The sequence below is a fragment of the Amblyomma americanum genome, chromosome 2 (genome assembly GCF_052857255.1).
Source record: "Amblyomma americanum isolate KBUSLIRL-KWMA chromosome 2, ASM5285725v1, whole genome shotgun sequence".
In the NCBI taxonomy this organism is placed as follows: domain Eukaryota; kingdom Metazoa; phylum Arthropoda; class Arachnida; order Ixodida; family Ixodidae; genus Amblyomma; species Amblyomma americanum.
In genome coordinates this window covers 175,793,105-175,814,657 of record NC_135498.1, presented here as the reverse complement: position 1 = coordinate 175,814,657, position 21,553 = coordinate 175,793,105, and the positions used below count along the sequence as shown (strand labels likewise).

Below are 21,553 nucleotides of genomic sequence, written 5' to 3'. Positions count from 1 at the left end.
AACATAGTCCCTAAGGCAAAGATTGATAGCGGTCTAGATCCAAGTATTAGCGACATGAACTAAGGAATGGATCTGAAGCGCGAAAATTAGCTTGGAGAAGGAGAAAAATGACAGATAAATAATTCGTTATATATCTGTGGTCTTTTGAATATTTAAGACACGAGTATACTTCCTGGTATTAGAAATATTTTAGTTGTGTACATTTGGTTGGAACGTAAAACGCTTTGTGATACAAAAATATATTTATGTTGGGGTTCTTTCGCAGCAGCGGGCAGCGGCTCTTATGTCATCAACTCGACTGTTCTCTGCTTCCTAAAGCGTCAGTACACTCAGCACCTTTTGGACGTTCCGCCTTAAAAGAAAAATATTTACCATTTTACACTATGTGCAGCGAATCTGACATGGACTAAAGAACGTAGGAAGCAGATATATTCTTGGTGCTTTTCTCACAGCCCCCATCAAGCTGAAAAAAGTGTGCCTGGCTGCTCAAAGAAGGAAAGAGGCCAAGAAACGTAAACGGTGTGGTGTCGCACACAGGATCAGTTCGTTGCCTGCAGAACGGATCCAGTGTAAACCTTCCCCTTTTCCTGCGGGGGCCATTACATCAATCAGACCGGGCGATGTCTGAACAAGCGCTTACAAGAGTATAGGAAGGAATTAACGAATGGAAATGACCTATCATATCTGGCCAAGCGTTGTCTAGGGTAGGAGAAGACCAAAAAGAAAACAAAAGTGCGTAGCATTGTTTTATAAGTCACGTGCACTGCACTTTACACCCACCAGGATCAGAGAAAGCGGGAAGTGGTTGAGGCTTTGCGCATCACTAAGAGCCAACAGAGGTGCATCAGCCAAACAATTGTTTTACTAAGCGATAGGGAGATTGCTTTCCTTGAAAATGCTTGAAGGCCGGGCGCATCTCTCGTTGTTTTTCTGTGTTTTCATGGTTTATCTGCATGACCACTTTTCATGTCTTTGAGCGTTCCTTTGTACAGAAACAAAGCCTTTAGCAAATAAAGCCTTTAGTTGAGAGCCAGCGCTTGTGCTTTGTCTATCTTTCTCTGGTCCGTTGTTTCTTGCGGTTTTTTAAAATGAAATGTACCTCATAACCTCCGACTGCACAGAGATCTTGCACCCTCTTCCTCATATGTCTCATTGCATAAAGTCGGTTACGCTTCTAATTCACACCTGACGTAACCTCTTGGTAGCAGACGAGGACTTCTGCCTTCCAGCCGTTGTCAGTCATGTGGTGTGCATAGAGATTAATGCTGTTTGATGAGATGGACCAACGCAGCGAGCGTGGATGCGCGCCATGCATTCCGTTATACTGCAAACGCCACGCGCCATCCTTTTGTTATTCTTTTTACAACGAAACGGGGCCGCTACTGCAACTTGATGGCGAGCGATACCCAGGCTTGGTGGCTAGCGAGACATAGCCCAGTCTCGGAGGCATCTAAAGTTCAAAACACGAGGGCCCTTTGGAGTTCAAACGCGTCTACACCAGTACCGGGCAACGCAGCCTGAACGTGTCTGAAATGATTTTTATGCTCGCATTCTAGTACGGCAGGTCTATTGAGGTGGTCTGTGTGTACTGAGTGAAATTTTAAAGCTCTGTGTGCTCCCTATAACTAAAAAAAATTGATAAAATTTTCTGCTTGCTGTAGCAGTAGATCGCAACCGATTAGGCCGGAACCTAACCGCGAGTTCTTAACCGTCCTGCCCTGATGACGTCAGTGGGTAATCTGGTCGAGCCTTCTGATTGGGCGTACTCAAGTGGAGTGCGCACGATGAGGCTGGATGGGGCGGGAGAGATGCAGTCATGACCGGTTTCCATCTTTTTTTTTTCTGGCGCTTCAGCGTGTATGAGTTGAGACAGGCACGGAGGGGGTTTTAATCGCTGGTGCTGGCAGGAACGTCAGCTTCAAAACATTTTGCGGAGTGCTGACGAAAGATGGAACACCGATCGTTCGTGAGCTTTCCAAACCTCAATAAATATCATGCCATGCTACATTTAATGACAGCGCCAATTCCGTATGCTCTGCCTCATCGAGGCTATGGTCCGCACACTCCCAAATGGCCGCTTGCTGCTGCAAAGGGTGCGACCATCTAATCATAACCATCATGACTGCAACATCAATGCCGGTCGAGTTCAAAGCAAGCGGAGCAATAGTATGGTGCGAACATTGTGCCAATATTTTTTACTCCCGACTGTACATACGTGTGGAGATTTTCAGCTGTCGCCGGGCTCGGCTAGGCGGTGCTAGCCCGCAGTGCTTTTCATATGCAGCGTGCTCAGTTTACTTATGTGCGCAGATGCACATCCGACAGAACAGCTGCAAGGATTTTCATTCGTTTATTCACTCTGAACACCAGTAGTTTTAGGCCGGAATAGTAATGCTCTCCTTTTTATTCCTTTGACAATATACATTTTTAAAAATATCGTGCTCTGGCAATGGTGGCATGGCAGCCTCATCTTTGTTTCACTGGTGTCAAAGCAGTTGTTCTTAGCGAAAATGCCATTTTCTCACGAGATCTAACGGCAGTATGAGCCAGTCACAATAAATTCTCAACTAATTTTACAAAACAACACATTTGAGTCTATATTGCCCACGGAAAAGTTCTGCACTTAAAATAAAACTAAGTTGCAGCGTCATCTTGAGTTCACAAAATAAACAAAATTGATCGTCATACATGGCTCCGTTATGGGGCAATGCAATGATATTAAAAAAACATTTGGTCATTAGTTACCTTATTCGAACGCGAGCTTTCTCGCGTTCACGGTAAACGTCCCTGCCAGAACGTAACAGGTAATGGCGAGTGAAATCTACTGTTGGAAACAAAAGCAAATTATTCATAGTTGAGTGGTGGCGCCTTCGGCAGGCTATTTTCAACCACAAGGGACCAGTCTTCAAAGGCAGTACTCCGTAGCGCGCAGTGAGGCTTACTCCAGCACCGGACACTCGCGGCCGGTGTACATCTGGCTGCCTTGGAGCAACCGAAGGTGACGCCAAAGATCCTGAATGCCTTCAGTGGGACGTTGCACTTGTCCCGAGCGTTGGGTGTGCCGCACTGAGAGATGCACCAAAAAATGAACAACAACTGCTTCTCCGTGATTAGAGGATGCCCACTCAACCGCATCGGCGTCTTGCGCCTGTTGATAGGCCAGAATGAGCTGTAAAGCATCCGAACCGCCACCGCCCGCTTCATGAGCTCCAAGTTGTTCGCGTCTAGAAGGGTCTCATTTCCCGCCTCCTGCAGCGATTCGTAGAAGCATGAAGACTTGATTTCAAACTCCATTAGCGTGTCGCTGTCTTCCTTGATCAAAGCCTCGAAGAGCAGTTCCGTGAACGCTGTAGCGACGTAACTGCCGAGAGGACCGTAGTTTGTGCATAACAGGGCTTGATCGTCGTACAGTGGGACCTCAAATGCGATCGGGAGCAGTTCGAAGCCTCCTGGTTTAAAGAGGAAAACGCATGGAAACCCACCGCTTCTGTAGCCCTTCATTCTGATGTCCACTTCTGTTTGGCGAGCAGCCGCCGTCGCGCGAGCGATGTTTTCCATGGCGTAATCCACCATGTCCGGAAAATGCTTGTAAGTCTCTGCCAGTGATTTTTCCTCGAACTCTTTTTCCAGTTGCAAGACATCAAGGGGGTCGCTCTCTACATTGAGCAAAGGTATATCGAGGAAGAGCGCCCTTGTCTTGGGATTCTTGATTTTCGCCCGGAACACGTCGCGGATGTTTCGAATCATACTGGCGGCGCCCCTCATTGCTGACGATACGATTTCTCGGTTTATGTAGTCGGCGTAAAACGCAAGACCCATGTAGTGGCGGGACAGCGCGTAACAAAAAGTGACGTGGCCGGTTTGAACCTCCTTGTCACTCTGGTACGAGTAGCGGAGGAGGTCGTTGTTTGCCATTTGAGACGCTGCCAGTACCACGCACCAGCCTACGTAGTAGGTCATACGATGTTCACCTTCACTCTTCACCAGGCTGAAGAAGGCGCTGAAAAAGTCGACGTTGAAGATGGTGAACTGAACACTTCCGCGCTCTCCTGTTTTATTGCAGAGTGTGGACAGCTCTTCTTCCCACAAGTCCCTGGGTAAGGCGTCCTGTAGTAAGGCCATGACGTCGTCCAGGCTAGCATTTGTCATCGACCTCCAGTTGGGCAGCCGCATTGGAACGAGCAGCGTCGATATAACCCGGCTCTCGATCGCGGACAACTAGGCGTAGGAGAGCGGCTGCAGAGAATAGTTTTAATGTACTCGTGCTAAAGGAAATTCCGAGTTGCTTGCTTTTCATCCTTTTGCTATTCTTTAAAGTGCCACAAGTACAACGCTTAGAATTAACATATAATTTATGTATGTTCGTGAACAAAAGTAGCCCTATTATGAATTTTAAAATATTTCGACGAACTTGAACTCTGTCTCCTCAAAAACGCCACTAAAACTAATTGTAGACCTTTTTGGCGACTTATTTGAAGTGTGCTAAGTTCAGAAGAAGGAACACAACACAAAACTTTTGCGCATTCCTGGGCTTTTTATAGAAAGGCCCAGCTGTGGCGATAAACGCACATTTTCGTGGATATTCTTCACGTCTTACCAGAAAAAAAAAGCGACGTGAGGAGTGTATCTCAACTGTATCTAAACAGGCAGCCAATGAGACATCGCGGGTTCTTCGAATGTCTTGCTCTTCAACATTTTCGCGAGTTTGTGACACTCATGAGCGGTGATTGAAACCACGGCGCACGGCAGCCGCAATACTGGTGAAACAAGGATGGTTCTAACTAGCGACAAGGCTCAATAAGTCGGCCCCGTACTTTGTTGTTCAGGGCCCAAGATGTATTCTTAAAATATAATGCAGCGCTATGTTTTTAAACGCAGCGCTGGATTGCTTTTTCGAGAAAACAATGAATCACTAATTAGGCCCACAACGCGTTTTCTTAAGGGCCCACAAGTAACGAAAAAGAGAGCAAGTAGGCGTGCCTTGATATCCGGCCTGGAGAACGCTTGCACCAGCCTCTCGTAGTAGTCAGCGTAGTACGATCCCTGTCCTGTGTTCTGGAGCATCACCTTCCTCTTTTCCAGCATCGCTGCGTACAGTGCCGTGGGCTTCACCTCCAGATTTCCTGGGCGGTACAAGATGAAGTGGATAGGGCTGGCCCAGTTCCACTCCACCATCAAGGAGAAGAGCATGCGCAGTAGGCTGGCGTTGCTGTTCGCCTCGGGCCAGATCACGTCGGCCGAGAGCAGTGAGCTCTTGAGTTCCTCCAGGTGGTCTTGCTTAGATTTGTACACGCCGTAGCAGGACTTGTAGAACATGGCCCCCTTCTGAGAAGTGCTCTGACCCGAACTTGGAACGGCCGTTTTCCAAGCGTGCATGGACACTTTGCTGATGAATCTGAAAGCAGCAGAAGGACAACCGGAAGGACGAAAATAAGCTCCATGGCCCTCTGCTGCTCACTGTACATGTGAAAGGTATTTTAAAAATATGCAGTTCGAACGCATGTTTTTATAACTATCAAACCTGCTCAGATAAGAAAACAAAAACGATAAACTGGCAGAGCAAAGGAAAGCAAACACCAGGCAAACAGCAATATCCTTAAGCGCATTAAATCGGTATGTGAGGAAAAAGTTACTCTAACTGCCCACTTCTCGGCGCACTCCCGAACCACACTGTGACAGAAGGGAGGAAGGTGTGAGTGGAAGAACAGAATTAAATTGTAAACTGTGGGAATTAACGTCCCGAAGAGACTCATGCGAATAGGGAACGCCGTAGCGGAGGGCTCCGGATTTATTTAGATCACCTGAGGTTCTTCGACATGCACTGACGTCAGACAAAGCTGACGCGATGGCTGCGTCGTTATGGTGCTCGGCTGCCGGCCCGAAAGACGCGGGTTTGATCCCGGCCGCGGAGGTCGAATTTCGATGGAGGCGAAATTCTAGAGGCCCGTGTGCTGTGCGATGTCAGTGCACATAAAAGAAACCCAGGTGGTCGAAATTTCAGGAGCCCTTCACTACGGCGTCCCTCATAGCCTTAGTCGCTTTGGAACTTTAAATCCCCATAAACCAAACCTAACGTCAGACAGCCACGCGCCTCTTTTGTGGTTGACCCCATCGAAACGCAGTCGCCGTGGTCTGGGATGGAACCTGGGTCTTATAGGCTCAGTTGCGAAGTGCTCTAACCACTGAGCCACAGCGGCGGATGTGCTTTTCGGAGGTCGTACATGCAGTGGGATTTTTGCAAGTCTTTCTGTGAAGAAAAGTTATCTCTGCGCGCTTTCCTGGCTATCTGTTCTTATTTCCAATGCAAATCGATAAGCTAAGTGTGTGACGACTGAAATTCCTGCGGTTGAATCAGCGATAGAGATGAATTACGGCACTGCAGGCATGCCTGCGCACTGTGCCGAGTTTTGCTGTCATGCATGCACAGCGATCGCTGTCAGTAAAGTAACTTATCATAGAACGCGTTTCTTGTCAACAGTGGTAAGCACAGCGGTGACAGTAATGAGGACGAAGTATCTTCATCATGTCGTAGCGTTAACGCCTATACTTGACGTTTCGGCGCGGGAATTTGTCTTTTGTCTTCATTTTATGCTTTCCCTTGGTGTGACGCATTAAATGTAAAGCCAAGCAAGTGAATATAAAGGCGGAGGACGCAAGGGTTGGCATGAGCATAGCCATTTAAGAAATGCTATACGGGACAGCCAAGCATAACATACACTATTACACGAAGAGAACAAATACTGACAGTATAAGGATGTGAGAGCTTGAGAGGGAGACAGGCCCACGCTTGTAAGGATGCCAAAAACACATACTCGAACACTGTAGAGAAGGCACCATTTAGAAGCACACTGTCCACGTTCGAGTGAAAATTGTAAATTGTGTTTTTAACGTCCCGAAGAGACACATGGGCTGAGCCACGCCGCACTGGTGGGCATCGGACAAATTTAAACCACCTGAGGTTCTTTTCTATTCTATGACATAACAAACAGGTGTTTTGACACCTCTCCTCCACTGAATCAGCGCCACGCGGCCGAGACCGAGCTCACAGCCTTGGCATCAAGAGCGGAACGCCACAGTGCCACAGCCGCCGCGCCGGTTCACGTTAAAATCGATAAGAAGCAAAGTTTCATTCAGTTAAAAAAAGACAGTTAAATGTTTGGTATCTGAAAACATAGCCAGTGCAAGGAAACTGACTTGCAATGTCACTCTCCTCAAGCAGTGCTGTCGGTGTGGTGAGGCGCTGCCACCAAGCGTGGGAGCGCTGATATGCATCAAAAAAGCAGAGGTTGGCTAAACGCTGTAGGCAAGAGATCTGCCCTTGTAAAGGTCCCTGATGGTGTAGAGGAGTAAGGTTAGGTGTCAAAGATGCGATCGAATTCGGGGGGAACGGTTCAAAGCCTGCAGAGCAGGAACTCTGAAAGTACCTCAGCTGCCTTCTCTCTGCCGCTTGAAAGCCTATTGACCAGCTTGGGTCACGTGATTAGGCGCCGCCATAGATGTTTCACTCGCTCTAGATGCCGACGGGGCTCAGTTCTTCTCAGGTGGTTGGCTGGGCGTGTCTTACAAAGTAGATCGCTCAGTATCGCGCTGTGTGCACAAACAGCCACTCTGGGTCTCCAAGGATGGCGGGACGTTGCGCCATCGGATACAGCAGTCGAAGAGAACCTGGCAAGGCCCTATTTGTGAAACCAATCGGGAAGACTGACAGCAAACGAAGAGATGAATATATTGCTGCATCACAGCTCTGCAGCCATATATACATTGTGTGTTTGTGCGTGCGTGCGTGCGTGCGTGCGTGCACGTTTATGTGATAGCTATATATTTTCAGAGGCGATGTTTTGCGAAATATTTCTGCTGTCAAAGAAGCCGCCGAGCACGGAACGGGAACTGGTATCTTCAGTGAATATGGGGAGCGCAGAATCCCGGCTGAAGATTAACCGTGCTTCGGTTGGAGTTTTCCGTTAGCCGACCATTTTCATAGCACAACGCATCCGCACGCTAAGATGCATGCTTATTCCCCGAACCCTTTACTCGGCTTTGCGTTTCTTTGGCAGAGAGGCTGCATCCCTCGCCATCGGCTCCCTCCCCCGCCTGTAAGCGAAGACTTTATCGGGCGGCCATCTGGCCCCACTGTTAGAGCGCTGACCTGCGCCTCCCTAAAGGCCCACCCGCCTCCCTAAAACTTTCGACCAGCGGCTGAAAGCACGGAGGGAAGAACAGGCGGGCAGGAAACACCAAGCGTAAAGGGAAGCTTTACTACGCATCGCACTTCCAAGCGAATCAATTTACTAAACGTTTCGCTATATCCCGCTCGTATGTGTGCACGCAGCCTGTCCGCTTTAAAGTTCTTCGGGCCCCGAAAACGTACTTCTTCGAGCCTCTCACTATAATTCGGTTCAGCTAATCAGAGTCATCTGAAGAGCATCAGAGTATCAGAGTCAAGAGTATCCAGCGTTTTGAACAAGCCGCCGCGATGGTTCAGGGTTTATGGCGCGCGGCTGCTGGCCCGAAAGACACGGGTTCGATCTCGTCGTGGTGGTCAAATTTCTATGGAGGCGAAATTCTAGAGGTCCATGTACTGTGCGATGTCAGCGCACGTTAAAGAACGCCAGGCAGTCGAAATTTCCGGAGACCTTCACTACGGCGTCCTTCATAGCCTGAGTCGTTTTGGGACGTTAAATCCCATAAAGTAAACGAAACGAAGCGTTAAAACAGGCCTGATTCTTGCATTGTCCGCCGACACCCGCGGACTCAAGAAAACGAGGCGCTGCGCAGCTGTCGTGCGACTACTTGAAAGCTTTCGTAAACCCTTATCTCATATAAGCTATGAATTACTAATATTTTTTGCGCAAAAACAATCAACAAGGCGGCCGCAAAGGAGAGACTTCGCCTAGCAGACGATCCGTTCATGGCGGTGGACCATGTGGCCCGTGCGCCGCCCACTCATTGCGGTTCTTTCAGAGTTCCAGTGACTTTAGTGCGGCGCTGTTCGGAACTTTCTTTCAGGGGGGTGGGAAACTTGTGACTCTAACTGTGCTTGCCGAAGAAAGGCAGGAACGAAGGAATAATTTCGAACGACATCTACAGAGTGTAAACATGAGATGTACTTTTGGGGACAGAAGTAGCCAGGAAGCGGCCTCGACGGCCGGAGCAGGCGAAACTGCATCGCTGCGCCATCTGGCGATGACAAGCCTGGTTCGAGATCGAGAAGGAGCTAGTACGCGTGCGCCCCTGTTTGATCTCGAAACAGGCGAGCCATCGCTATATGGCACTGCAATGCAGTTTCGCCTTCTCGGGCCGTCGAAGCCGCTCCCTGGCTACTTCTATCCCCAATAGTACAGAGCGCATAAATCTCGTTCACGCTCTTTAGGACCGCCAGGGGGCGTCGAGGAGTACGGACGCGTTCACGTCGGCTCCGCGAAATCAGTGATTTCATGGCGGATTTTTCCTACGTTGACCGTAAATGTCCTTGAAACCTGTTTCCTAAGGTGCAAGCAACCCGAGGATACGACATTTGTGCCTGTAAGTGCATCTTTAAAGCCTATATCGTCACTCCAAGTTCGCCAGCGCTACACGCTACGATAGGCCTACTTCGACCGGGAAGGCGGCGACCGGCGAGCTCCCGCCATCGCCGACCGCGCCCGGCTCCACGATGACGATGGAAGTGGCGGTGGTGGGAACCGACATCGACCCCAAAGAAACCGAAAAAGAAGAATGGATTATGCGACTGAAGAAGCGAGCGGAAAAATTGGAGAACAACGAACGCCACCTAGGACACCAACATGGTGCCGGAGACGCGGCGGCAGCGAACGCCGCCACTGTTGCGACGACCGACGGCAGCGACACGAGAGCCTACAGAGAGGCGGGACGGAAACTCGCTGAACGTTCAATAGCCTCAGACCTCCCGAGACTTCCAGCGACCGGATGGAAAGTAGTTCTGCGTCCCAAAGAAGGACTCACAATGCTGAAGAGCACCACCGAGATGAGAATTGCGGCGGCCATCAGGGAGAACGCCGGAATCACGGACGAGGAGGCACTGAAGGACAGACTAGCTATAAACGCCAAGCAAGGAACGATTACCTACCACTCGCCTAGCTACGAAAACGCGAGGAAGGTGGAGAAACTTGAAACTGTCAAGATCGGAGACAAGGAACGCGGTGTGACCACCTACATGAACGCACCAGAGAGTTGCGGCAGAGGAGTCATCCATGGAATTGATGTGGAATACACACACAAGTATGTACTAGAAGGACTGAACATTAACGGATTCAACCCTCTAGTCATAGATGCACGAAGAATGGGGAAGACTAAATCTTTCCTAATCACCTTTGAAGAAGAGAAAGTACCACGCAGAGTAGTCTTGAGCGCCATCACTTTCAAGTGCTTCCTATACAAGAAACGCTATGAGGTCTGTTACAAGTGCGGAGGACTTGGCCACCGCTCGGACGTCTGCGACAGTGAGGTGACCAAGTGCCGCGGCTGTGGCATGACATCGCCCCCCGAGGGGCACCAATGTACACCGCAGTGCCAACTATGTGGCAAAGAACACTACACCGGGGACAAGAGGTGCAAAAATCTCTTTCGCACCCCTTATATTGTCAAGAAACGCCAATGGGAAGCCAAACAGGAGGCTGAAGAAGCGAAGCAAGAAGACCGAAGGAACAGCCGCTCCCGTGATAGATCCGGCAGCAGAACGAGGTTTCGGTCAGAGTCGTTCCCCCGGCTACAAACCGGACAGCAACAGCCACGCAAGGAGCAAGCTGCAAAGGTGAGCTGGCCAGCTAAAGTTTCCCAGGACTCCGAGACAGTTAAAGAATTAAAAGAACTTATTAAACAGCAGGCAGATCAGATTAAGACTTTAACTGATTATATTAAGAAGCAAGAAGAGCGGATCAAAATGCTAGAAACGACAGCTAAACAACCCGAGGAAAACAAACCGCAACAGGAAAAGGCAATGGCGCCTATGCAAGTGGAGCAGGATAGAGAGGTTGAGACAGAGAAGGTTGAAAAACCCCCTTCAAAAAAGAAACGTACCAAAGAGTCGGATCTTGAGACCAAATTCGAACAACTAAACGACAAACAACAACAGGACATGAAACTACTGAACGGAACACTAATGCAATTCATGAAACAAGTCACAGAAACGATCAGAGTAGAATTTGCAAAGCGAGACGCTGCTCTCACGGCGGAATTTGAGAAAAGGGACCAATGGATATACGCGGAATTCCAAGCAACCAAAAATGCCTTGGCCAAAGAACAATAATACTATCTGGCAGTGGAACTGTAGGGGCTTTCTGCGTAAACGGGCCGTTTTACAATCGTTCCTTGCAAACGGAGACAAACCGGAAATTATAGCTTTACAAGAGTGCGGGAAAAACGCGAAGCTGCCCGGTTACAAATCGTACCCGGGCCGAGGGGACAACACGTAGGTTGCCACCCTTGTCAAACGCAACGTTACCGCGCTGCAGCACGAGACAGGGCACGTCCAATTACATCACACTCTAATCGAAATGATACCGCGTAAGCGGAGAGAGAAAAGCCTATTCGTCTTAAACGTATACAGCTCTCCGAAACAGAGAAAGGATTGCGGCTTCGACAGGCTATTCGCAAAAACGAAGCAGATAGCGGGCAAAAACCCTATCGTCATTGTCAGGGACTTTAACGCTCATCATCCCGCATGGGGATACAAATATACGCAAATCAAGGGCAGAGAACTCTGGGACAGCATTCTCCACAATGAGCTCATCTTGATCACTGACCCCATCAAACCAACAAGACAGGGCAATAGCGTGAGTAGGGACACTACACCTGACTTAACACTCACCGGAGGCCAAATCACGGCAAGGTGGTGTAACACGGGGGAGGACCTAGGAAGCGACCACAAAATTATTGAGATTGTGGTAGAAGACGGACCGCCCACACCGAGACCCAAAAAGGTCGCAGCGGTAAATTGGGATCTATTCAGGGCGAACCTTCCTACCCGAGACGCAATCAGGGACATAGAATCTTGGGGCACAGACCTTCTCGCAGCAGTTAAAGAAGCCACCGAAGAGGTGGAAGCAGACGAAACGCAAGAGGAGGTAGACAGGCGTATGATAGGCCTGTGGCGCAAGAAAAGGGAGCTAGAAGAAAACCTTGCTCAAAACAAGGGGAACAGAAACATAAGTAAGCTCCTAGCCAAACAGAATAGAGATATCGAGGAGCACGCGCTGAACTTAACCAGACAAAACTGGGGTAGTATCTGCGAGCAGATGGACCGCAGAATCAGCAAAGCCAACACGTGGAAAATGCTCAGACATCTCTTAGACCCGGACAAGACAAAGTATGAGGCACGACAACAACTACAGAAACTCGTATATAAATACGAAGGCACTAGCGATCAACTAATCTCTGAAGTGAGGGACAGGTACTTGAGGTGCACACCACCCACACCCCTTCCCGAGTACAAGGGCGCAGAGAATCCTCTTCTAAATGGGCCCATCACCATCGGAGAGGTTAGGGCGGAGTTGAACAGACTCAGAACTAAAACTGCGGCAGGTCCAGACAGAATCAGCAATCGCATGCTGAGGAATTTGGATGATGCATCAATTAGAAACCTAACAGCGTACATGCAGGAATGTTGGGACAAGGGCCGAATACCACCTTCGTGGAAAGAGGCCAACCTAGTCCTTATTCCAAAACAAGGTAAGAAACTAAGTCTCGAAAACCTGAGGCCCATTTCGCTTACCTCATGTGTAGGTAAGCTAATGGAGCACGTTATTCAAACGAGGCTAAACAGATTCCTAGAAGAACAAAAGCTTTACCCCGACACAATGATCGGATTCAGGACACATCTTTCTGCATGCGATGTTATGCTTCAACTTAAAGAACAAGTGCTAGACAAAGAAACAGCTGATACCAGAGTAATAGTCGGCCTTGGCGTGGCCAAAGCTTTTGACAACGTTGACCACGCAGCCATACTAGAACGCTTAGAAACTCTAAATGTAGGGGGAAAGGTATACAACTACGTGAAGGACTTTCTTTCAAACAGAACAGTTACTATCAGCCTAGGAGGGAAGGAAGAGAAAGGCATAAGGCTGGGCAACAAAGGTACTCCCCAAGGCTCGGTCCTATCACCGACACTCTTCAATATTGCAATGATTGGCTTACCACAGAAATTGACGCGTATAGAAGGGCTCAACCACACAATATACGCGGACGACCTCACCCTCTGGGTTACCAGAGGCAGTGACGCGCAAATCGAAGGTACCCTCCAAAGAGCGATCGAGGAAATTGAGTCGTACCTAAAACAAGTAGGACTCAAATGTTCTGCCGAGAAATCTGAAGCGCTCTTCCTCGGCCCACAAAAGAGACGAACAAAGCCCCATGAACATGGGATAACGCTAACGGTAAACGGGGACAAAATACCATCAGTGGAGATGATTAGAGTACTGGGTCTTAGGATACAGACAAACGGTAAGAACACCGAAACGATACGAAAACTCGAATCGAGTGTAAGCCAGACGTGTAGGCTACTCAAAAGAATAGCAAATAAACACGCGGGAATGAAGGAGACGAACCTCTTAAGACTAGTTCAGTCATTTGTAATCAGCAGAATCACATACGTGGCACCATACCTACGGCTAGCCAAAGCAGAAAAAAACAAGATTGAAATCCTAATTAGGAAAGGCGTCAAAACCGCTCTGGGCCTCCCCCCGTACACATCCACCCAGAAAATTCTGAACATGGGGATTTCAAACACCCTAGACGAGCTCATTGAGGCTACCAGAGTAGCGCAACAACAACGACTTCTACGCAGCCATTCGGGGCTAAAAATACTAGAAAAGCTAGGCTTCGAACCTCGAGCGCGGCTCAAACACACGGAGAATATCCCAACAGACATAAGGAACAAAATCAGAATCCCACCACTCCCAAGGAATATGCATCCGGTACACCATGAGGGTAGGCGAAAGGACAGAGCGAAAGCTCTGCAGAAAAAATTAGCCAATAGACAGGACGTGGTTTACACGGACGCGGCGGAATATGAAGGCAGAACGGGTTTCGTAGCCCTGGCGACCAGGGAGGGCGGAGACCGAGTCTCGTGCTGCAGCACACAACAGAGTGATGCAACAGCGGCTGAGGAGGTAGCCATTGCGCTGGCTTTAACTCAACGGAATGTTAGGGTGATTATAACAGATTCCAAATCGGCTATCCGCAACTACAACGCAGGCAGGGTATCTGTCGAAGCAGTCAAAATTCTCACAGCCGGCCCGACACCGGCAGAACTAATTAACCTTGTTTGGACTCCGGACCACGAGGGCCTCCGTGGAAACGAGACAGCGCACGCATTGGCCCGAGGACTCACACACCGGGACCCCAATGCGGTCTCGTCGAGTAGAGAGTCCCTTCAGACGAGCGAGGAGCTGAACACGTACCAAGATATTCTTAACCATTACAGATTAGGAAGACAGACATTACGTGGAGCATGCAAGGGCCTCAGCAAAAAGGAAGAGGTCATATGGAGAAAGTTACAGGCGGGTTTTTTTCCGAACCCACTCGCACTAAGCAGATGGCATCCGGCGATCCAAGACCCCAGGTGTCAACAGTGTAATGAAATAGCAGACATGATCCACATGGTGTGGACATGCCCTAGCCACAACGAACCAGACAGTAATATAGAGTCCTGGGAGGCTTTAATGGCCAGCCAGAAAGACGAAGAACAAAAAGAAGTCATCCGTCTGGCCCTGGACACCGCTGAATCCCAAGGGATCCCAGCCTGCTGAAAGGGGAGGAAGATGACGGCGGTCAAGACTTGTCTTTTTCGCCCTCTGATTCCTTGACGGGTGCAAATAAAGTTATTTCATCATCATCGCGCTCTTTAACGGTGATTTTTGCTGTTCTATTATCCTTGGTTTCCCTGCGCCACTACGTGCGCCTGAAAAATAAATACGCAGCATTAGCTTTCCAGTTTCCTTCACAAAAACCTTCTTGACGGAAACGTTGTGAAAAAAGGTCTTCGGCCTTACTTTTCGAATACTAGCTTATCTGACCAATCCGTCTTTAGGCCATAAAAATGTAATCATTTTTCCTTGAATTGTAATAAAGCTTAACACAACCTTAATAGGTACGCAATATTAAGACAACAGAGTCAAACTTTGCTTTTGATATTTTTTTTCCTCAGAGGATATACGCTACGTCAGGACACGAGCTTCCGTCGACGCATTCCACAAGTATTCTAGTCTCAGGCGCTGGCAATGCAGCTGCGCATGTTTAGAATTCGTTACCGTGCACTACCAATTCTACTCGAAGGCTAACTGTGCAGAACGTCTTAGGAGAATATGACCCTCCTTAACCGCGTGATACCAGTTTCCTAACTCCTGTTGAAAGTTATACTAAATTGCGTAAACCACGTCATCAATATAGCCAGTCTTTTTTCAATGGCGCACATATTGGCTGCAATGACATCGCTGAATGACATGCATTTGGCACGTTTCCTTTAACGCAAAAAAGGCAGATAAATGTTAGCTCTCAGCAGTATTTTTCTTTAGAGAAAAAAGAGACCACAGTGTACCGCTTGTAGACGTCCAAACCAGCGGCTTCTTTTTGCTAGCCTCCCTGCCGGAGCACACGAACTGGTGGAAGTCTGTGCAAGGGTCAGCGTTGGGCTCTAGGGACTCGCTGAGAAGGCTGCTGTAGTAGTCGCAGATGGCGCTGTGGCACACCAGAGGTTTTTGGAAGCGAATGACCAGGATCACCACCAGGGCCAGGAGAAACAGGGTGCCTCCAAGCACTGCTGCCATGAAGAACGTGCTGGTGCGCCCTCTTCCTTCCCGGTTGCTGACCCACGATCCCTCGAGCGTGCGGTTCGTCGTCGTGCCAGATTTTAAATTGGTGTCCATCTGCAGACACACACGTGACTTCTTAAGCAAAGGCGCATGCACAGAGCTTTAAGATAAGCTCCAATGTTTGCAGGATTCTCGTTGATGGTGTCGAAGAGAGAGATAGAGAATCCATTCAGTTTCGGCCGCGTATTAGGCTTACATGATACTGACGACATCCGTGAATCCTCACCGCTACAAAATATTGGAACTACGAGCTCGTTAAGTACTCTTACTTCCTGTTCCCATCCACCTGCGCCCAACGTCTCTGCGATGAGGAAACTATAGAGGGGGCTGCATGAGTTAGTGCGCAGCCAGCATGTCTTGTGGCCTGGCAGGGTGGCAGGAGGATCATTGAGAACAGTGCAGGGAAAAATCTGGTTGAAGAGAAGACGGCAGGCACAGAAATCGTTAGTTCGCAAAGTGAGTGTCATGCCCCTCGCTGTAGCCGACGTTTTTGCGCTGAGCGTGGAAAAAAGAACGTAGAGAGGAACAGATCACTCACTGCAACTAACTGCTTCAGGTGATGCTTCTTATTTACATTCTAGAAAAATATTTTGCCCCTTAAATGAATTATTCATACCACATCAAAGCTAATACTGGAGTTTCCGAAAGCAAAACACCAAAGGATCATTTTTTACGGGCGTGTAAAAAATTTCGTATGAACTGTTAGATTTGAAGGAAATTTTAACGGCGAGAAATCAGGTTCTTGAGCGAAACAACCAAGGGGCCATGGGACGACTTCCTTTCGAAGATTCATATGAGGATAGACAGTGAGGAAATTTCTAGTGGCCAATCATGTCTTTACAAAATAGGTGGAGGTCGTGCTTACGAACTCACTGCTTTGAGAAATATCAAATCAAATCTTATTTACCTCATAAAAGAAGGAAGGAGCACCTAAAAACCGCTACCGCTACATGTAGCTCGACGAAGCGGTTAACCCATCTCACTATAGCAGGAGAGGCATACTGCGCCCGTCTACTGAACGGAGTACCCGGGATAGAACCCGACCGCGGCGGCCGCGTTTCAATGGAAGCGAAACGCAAAAGACGCCCGTGTGCTGTGCGATGTCAGTGCAGGTTAAAGATCTCCAGGTGGTCGAAATTATTCCGGAGCCGTCTACTGCGGTACCTCTTTCTTCCTCTCTTCTTTCACTCCCTCCTTTATCCTTTCCTTATGGGGCGATTCAGCTGTCCATCGAGATACGTGAGACAGTTACTGCGCCATTTTCTTTCCTCGGAACTAATTTCAATTTTTTCTCAGCGATTGAACCGGTGGCGCCATCTCGTTGGTCAAACGTGGAGATTAGGCGAAAGACGGAATCTTTTGCGGCAGATTTGAAGACTTCACCAACTGCTTTAGCGATAATCACGAAAAACTTTTTTGGTCAAATCTGCTGTTTGAAGAATTTCTTGGAACAACGTCGTCAAACCTCCCGCACGAAACTCCGCCACCTCGTTTGCCGATTCTCCACGGCCTACAAAACGAGATGGCGCCACCAGTGTAATCGACTTGTTTCGTTTCGTCGTCGTCCCAGACGATGCCAGCATACGACTTTTTCTTAGTTATTCAGGCAAGTACCCCAAACAACCGCGATATGAAACAAGTCTGCCAACCAAATGCCATTTCTGAGCTCTAACAATTCAGCGATTTAGCGGTGACGTGCATTCTACGGCGCGCCTCTAAATGTAGAACACGCTGGACAGTGAAAAGTGCAGAGATGTGTCCAAGAAAATAGCACTGGCAGCTTCAAATGAACGGAAAGAAAATCATCGCACTCACTTCTCGCCATTGGCACATAAAAAGAACGCATTTTCAACCGTGTTTAGGGCGCTAGCACTAGTTGTTATTCCCCGCATTTGGGCGTTTTGTGTTTGTATGTCTGCCTGTTTATCTACTTCTCTCAAGCTGACAGGCTGCTCACCTGCCCACCGGATGGTGGGCAACTTGCAAGGCGCGCCATGCGGCAGCCCATTTAATCGTGAGAGGCTACTCGCGGGAAGAAAAACCTGGGCCTCGACCCAACCCAAACAACCCACGTCCCACCGATGTCACCACCTGCTATAGCATCTGCCTTTTTTCCTTGTTCCACTGCTCACCTACCCACCGGCTGGCTTACATTCCAAGGTGTAGAAGGTAATAACCTGGCAACAACCTGGGGCGCTAATTACGCTGCACCGACCCTAACCGCACCGAGCTAAGCAGAATGAGCAGCAAGGGTTAGGAGGAGAACGTTATTCGGATGATGTTTGCACAGTAACTAAACAGAAGAAGAAGTTGGAGTTGCAATTAGGTGGTAGCCTGGTCCCGCCTAGTAGGCCGTAGCTGCAACCGATAATTGCCGTGATGCTAGTGCACATATCCGCATTTGGCCTAATTACCCAAATCGACTGCCATTTTTTCTTTGAAAAATGGCAATTCTTGTGGACAACTGGAAAGCAATGGGATAATACTCACGAGCTTACTTGTTGTAGGGCTTGGTAGCGCGGGATGAAACTTTCGATATGTGAAGACACTTCATTATTGTAAAAATATTACGAAACAAGTGACGCAGGGCGCTCCAGCAGTGTTTGGCTCCTTCGCGCATACAAGCCGCCGCTTTAAAGAAAACAAGCACCGCGTCTCCCCCAACGACACCTGACCCCTACGGCCCCAACGAATGACGCATTCTCTATTCCCTCTGACCAACTGCACTCCTAGGGCACCGGAAGTGCTTTCTATCACACTCTCTCTCTAACTCCCTACTGCAATAAACGGTTCGGTCTTCACGCAGCAACCGTGTTGAGCAACAGCAGCAACCGCAGAAGTGGCCTCCTGGTAGAGCTTGGCCTCGTGGCTTCGGTAGGTGGTGGGTTTGACTCCCACTGCCGCCGGGAACCTACCGGTCATGCTGTAATGGGTACAAACCATTCCCCGGCCTGGTGCTCGGCTTCTTAGGGTGCATGGCACTGGAAAGGAGCCTGCGCTTTAAAATCCCAACACCATATGAGCCTTCAAGGGGCACTTTTTCAAAAAGGGCCAAAAATGGGCCAAAAAAAGGCATACGAGACTTGGGGAAGAATAAGCAGCAGGAACTTAATATTCTGGGGTAACACGTGCCTACATTTGTTCATTATGCGAATAGTTTTGCAAACGTTCTTTTAGGTTTCATTAACCTGGTGATCCGAGGTTATACTGCTGGGGAAATAAACACCGAGAACCCTCAACCTTTCTGCTAGTTGAATCGGGCTCTTACCGTGAATGACTTGGAGTGAGGAAACACACAAAAGGTTGTAGCAAAAGTACGAAAGGCATAGTTTTTTTCTGCAGTTATAATTAACGAATGTTGTGTTCTCTGTACTGCCAGCTATGGTGGCACCTGGTCAAAACTTTTTCTACATCTTGGGCTGTCTTGCTTGTAGATAATGAACTTTAGTCGTTGGCACAATGGAATAAAGAAGCCTATAGGTTCAGAATTAAGCCGAGCGTGTAACTAATATACAATCAGAATAAAGCGATCCTAGAATACTTTGTAGCGGAACGGTTCTCCTTTTATGAATTTATTGTCTGGGGAGGAATTTGCCAGGCGATACTAATTTTTACGTTTGCTTTAATAAGAGGCATGTACCTCGTACGTGCCGCCGCGCACCCAGTACAATCTAAGTTTAACAAGAAGCATATAAGGCTTTAAAAGAGATCTGTACATATTGAAAGGGCTTAGGTATGTAGTAGTGATACTCTGAATCGCTTCTGACGAAGGACCATAGTTTGAACCTGACGCTGGTTAGAGCGTACGAGTCTTGAGTCTGAACTCTTCACTGGGGAGTGAAACACGAAGCACCTTTGCAGGCTGAGTTGTTCGAAACTGGGTTTGCCCCCGAAGGGGCGCAGCGGGGTTTGCGGAGCCTCCTCCAAGCACACACCCCTGAAGAAGCCGGGCGCCGGGCCGGGGGTGGCTTGTACCCATTTTTACCGGTGGGTGTCCGGCGGTGGGTGTAGAAAAACGGCGTTTTCGAAACGAAACCAGCAAACGCCGTTTTTTCGCTGAAAGGCGGCAGTGGCGCCATCTGTTTTCTGTAGTGAAAAACGTTACGTCAAGGCGCGAGGCGAGCGTTGCAAACAATATTCTTTTAAACGAAAAGCCGGGTTAAATCAGTCGTTGAGATATTTTTTTTCCGGCTCACTTAGCCGAAAATGTTGCAAGCGCTTCAGTTGAAGGGGATGAAACGGCCGGAACGGCACATTCAAAAGGCCCACGCTTCTTGCAAAGCCCGTTTCGGCGCCTTAAAAACGGCGTCTGCGAGTTTCAGCTCGGCTTGATCCGGAGTTCCCGGGTTCGAACCAGACCGCGGCGGCTGCGTTCCTATGGAGGCGAAGCGCTAAGGCGCCCGTACGCTGTTGGATGCCAGTGCACGTTAAAGATCCTCAGGTACCTGTCAAAATTATTCCGGAGCCCTCCACTACGACACCTCTCGCTTCATATCTTCTTTCACTTCCTCCTTTATCCCTTCCCTTGCGGCGCGGTTCAGGTGTTCGTCGATATGTGAGACAGATACTGCGCCATTTCCTCTCCGCAAAAACCAATTGTCATTTTCATTTTTCATTTCGGCTCGCCGATCTCGGCGCAGACGATTGTGTTTTCGCATGATGAACGGCTCAACTAAGGCGTAATGCACAAGCTCTGCGTGTAGTTTCACTGCAAACGAACCAGCGGTGGAGGCGGGGACATTATTGAAAATCTTCACGATAAAGGTGCACAATACTGTATGTACGGTCTGTGCGGGTGCCGAGACTGGTGGCACTTGGCATCGCTATTGGTGACAAAATCGTGACCCACGTGTTTGGGGGGCATGATTTGGAGTGGTGGCAAATGGATCGGCAACATACGGCTCACAAAGTTGTTAGTCGAGTTGAAGCCTGGTATATGCGAGGGAGTCGTACCGACGACTCTGATCCTCCAAACCGTATTTGTAGGCGACCTTCGGAGGGCCGTGGCGGGCGAACCATTGGTTGCAGAGGGATTCGGGAAGTAACAAACGAATCGTCGTTTTCTGATATACATGTTGGTATCCGAATTTTATCGAAAGCATAGGTGAAAACAACTTGAAACAACAAGGTGAAAGAATTGAAAACAGTACTAACTACAAGCTCGGCTATACAAAAAAAGAAAGAACAGAACTCAGACCAATTGTGATGTGCACGAGATCCCATATCTACCTCCGCTGCAGGTGCCCATGCGACTGCATCTAGTGAGGAAGAGAGAAGGTGATGGCGCCGTTGTCATTCGTTGCGTGGCTGACCTTGATAAGCTGTAACATAGTTCAACCTGAAAAAGCCTCCCGTTTATCTTTGTTTTTGCCCCGATCATGCTTGATCCTTCGACTGCGCACGTAGACGTTGCAAACCTTAAATACTTTTGCGATACTAGTTTTCAGAAGTGTCTTAGTTGTGTTCACTTTAACTTGAGGTCTGGTAGAAATAAGCAGGATGCACTTGACTATTTTTTCGGCGAAGCGCAAATACGCTTTAATGTCATGATGTTTTCAGAAACATGGTTTGCCTCGGAAGAGGATGTGTTTACACCTCCGACGTATAAATCTTATTACATGAACCGCTCAGGCAAAAGGTGTGGTGGCGTAGCAATGCTAATCTCTAACTCGATGGATTCTGAACTAATGTCAGAATTCAGCTGTATCACTCCTTTTTACGAAACGCTT

The 21,553-nt window shown here is 48.6% G+C and overlaps 1 protein-coding gene across 1 annotated transcript in view; it reads right to left on the bottom strand.

The window, feature by feature from the left end:
• Window positions 1-2,844: 2,844 nt before the first annotated feature.
• LOC144120252 (uncharacterized) overlaps window positions 2,845-21,553 on the bottom strand; it is a 29,684-nt gene continuing 10,975 nt past the window's right edge. Inside the window, exons 4-6 of the mRNA XM_077652651.1 lie at window positions 15,613-15,878; window positions 4,981-5,395; window positions 2,845-4,218 (exon numbers count right to left, since the gene is read on the bottom strand). Coding sequence (XP_077508777.1) covers window positions 2,845-4,218; window positions 4,981-5,395; window positions 15,613-15,878 — 2,055 coding nt within the window. The remainder of the gene's footprint in view (window positions 4,219-4,980; window positions 5,396-15,612; window positions 15,879-21,553) is intronic.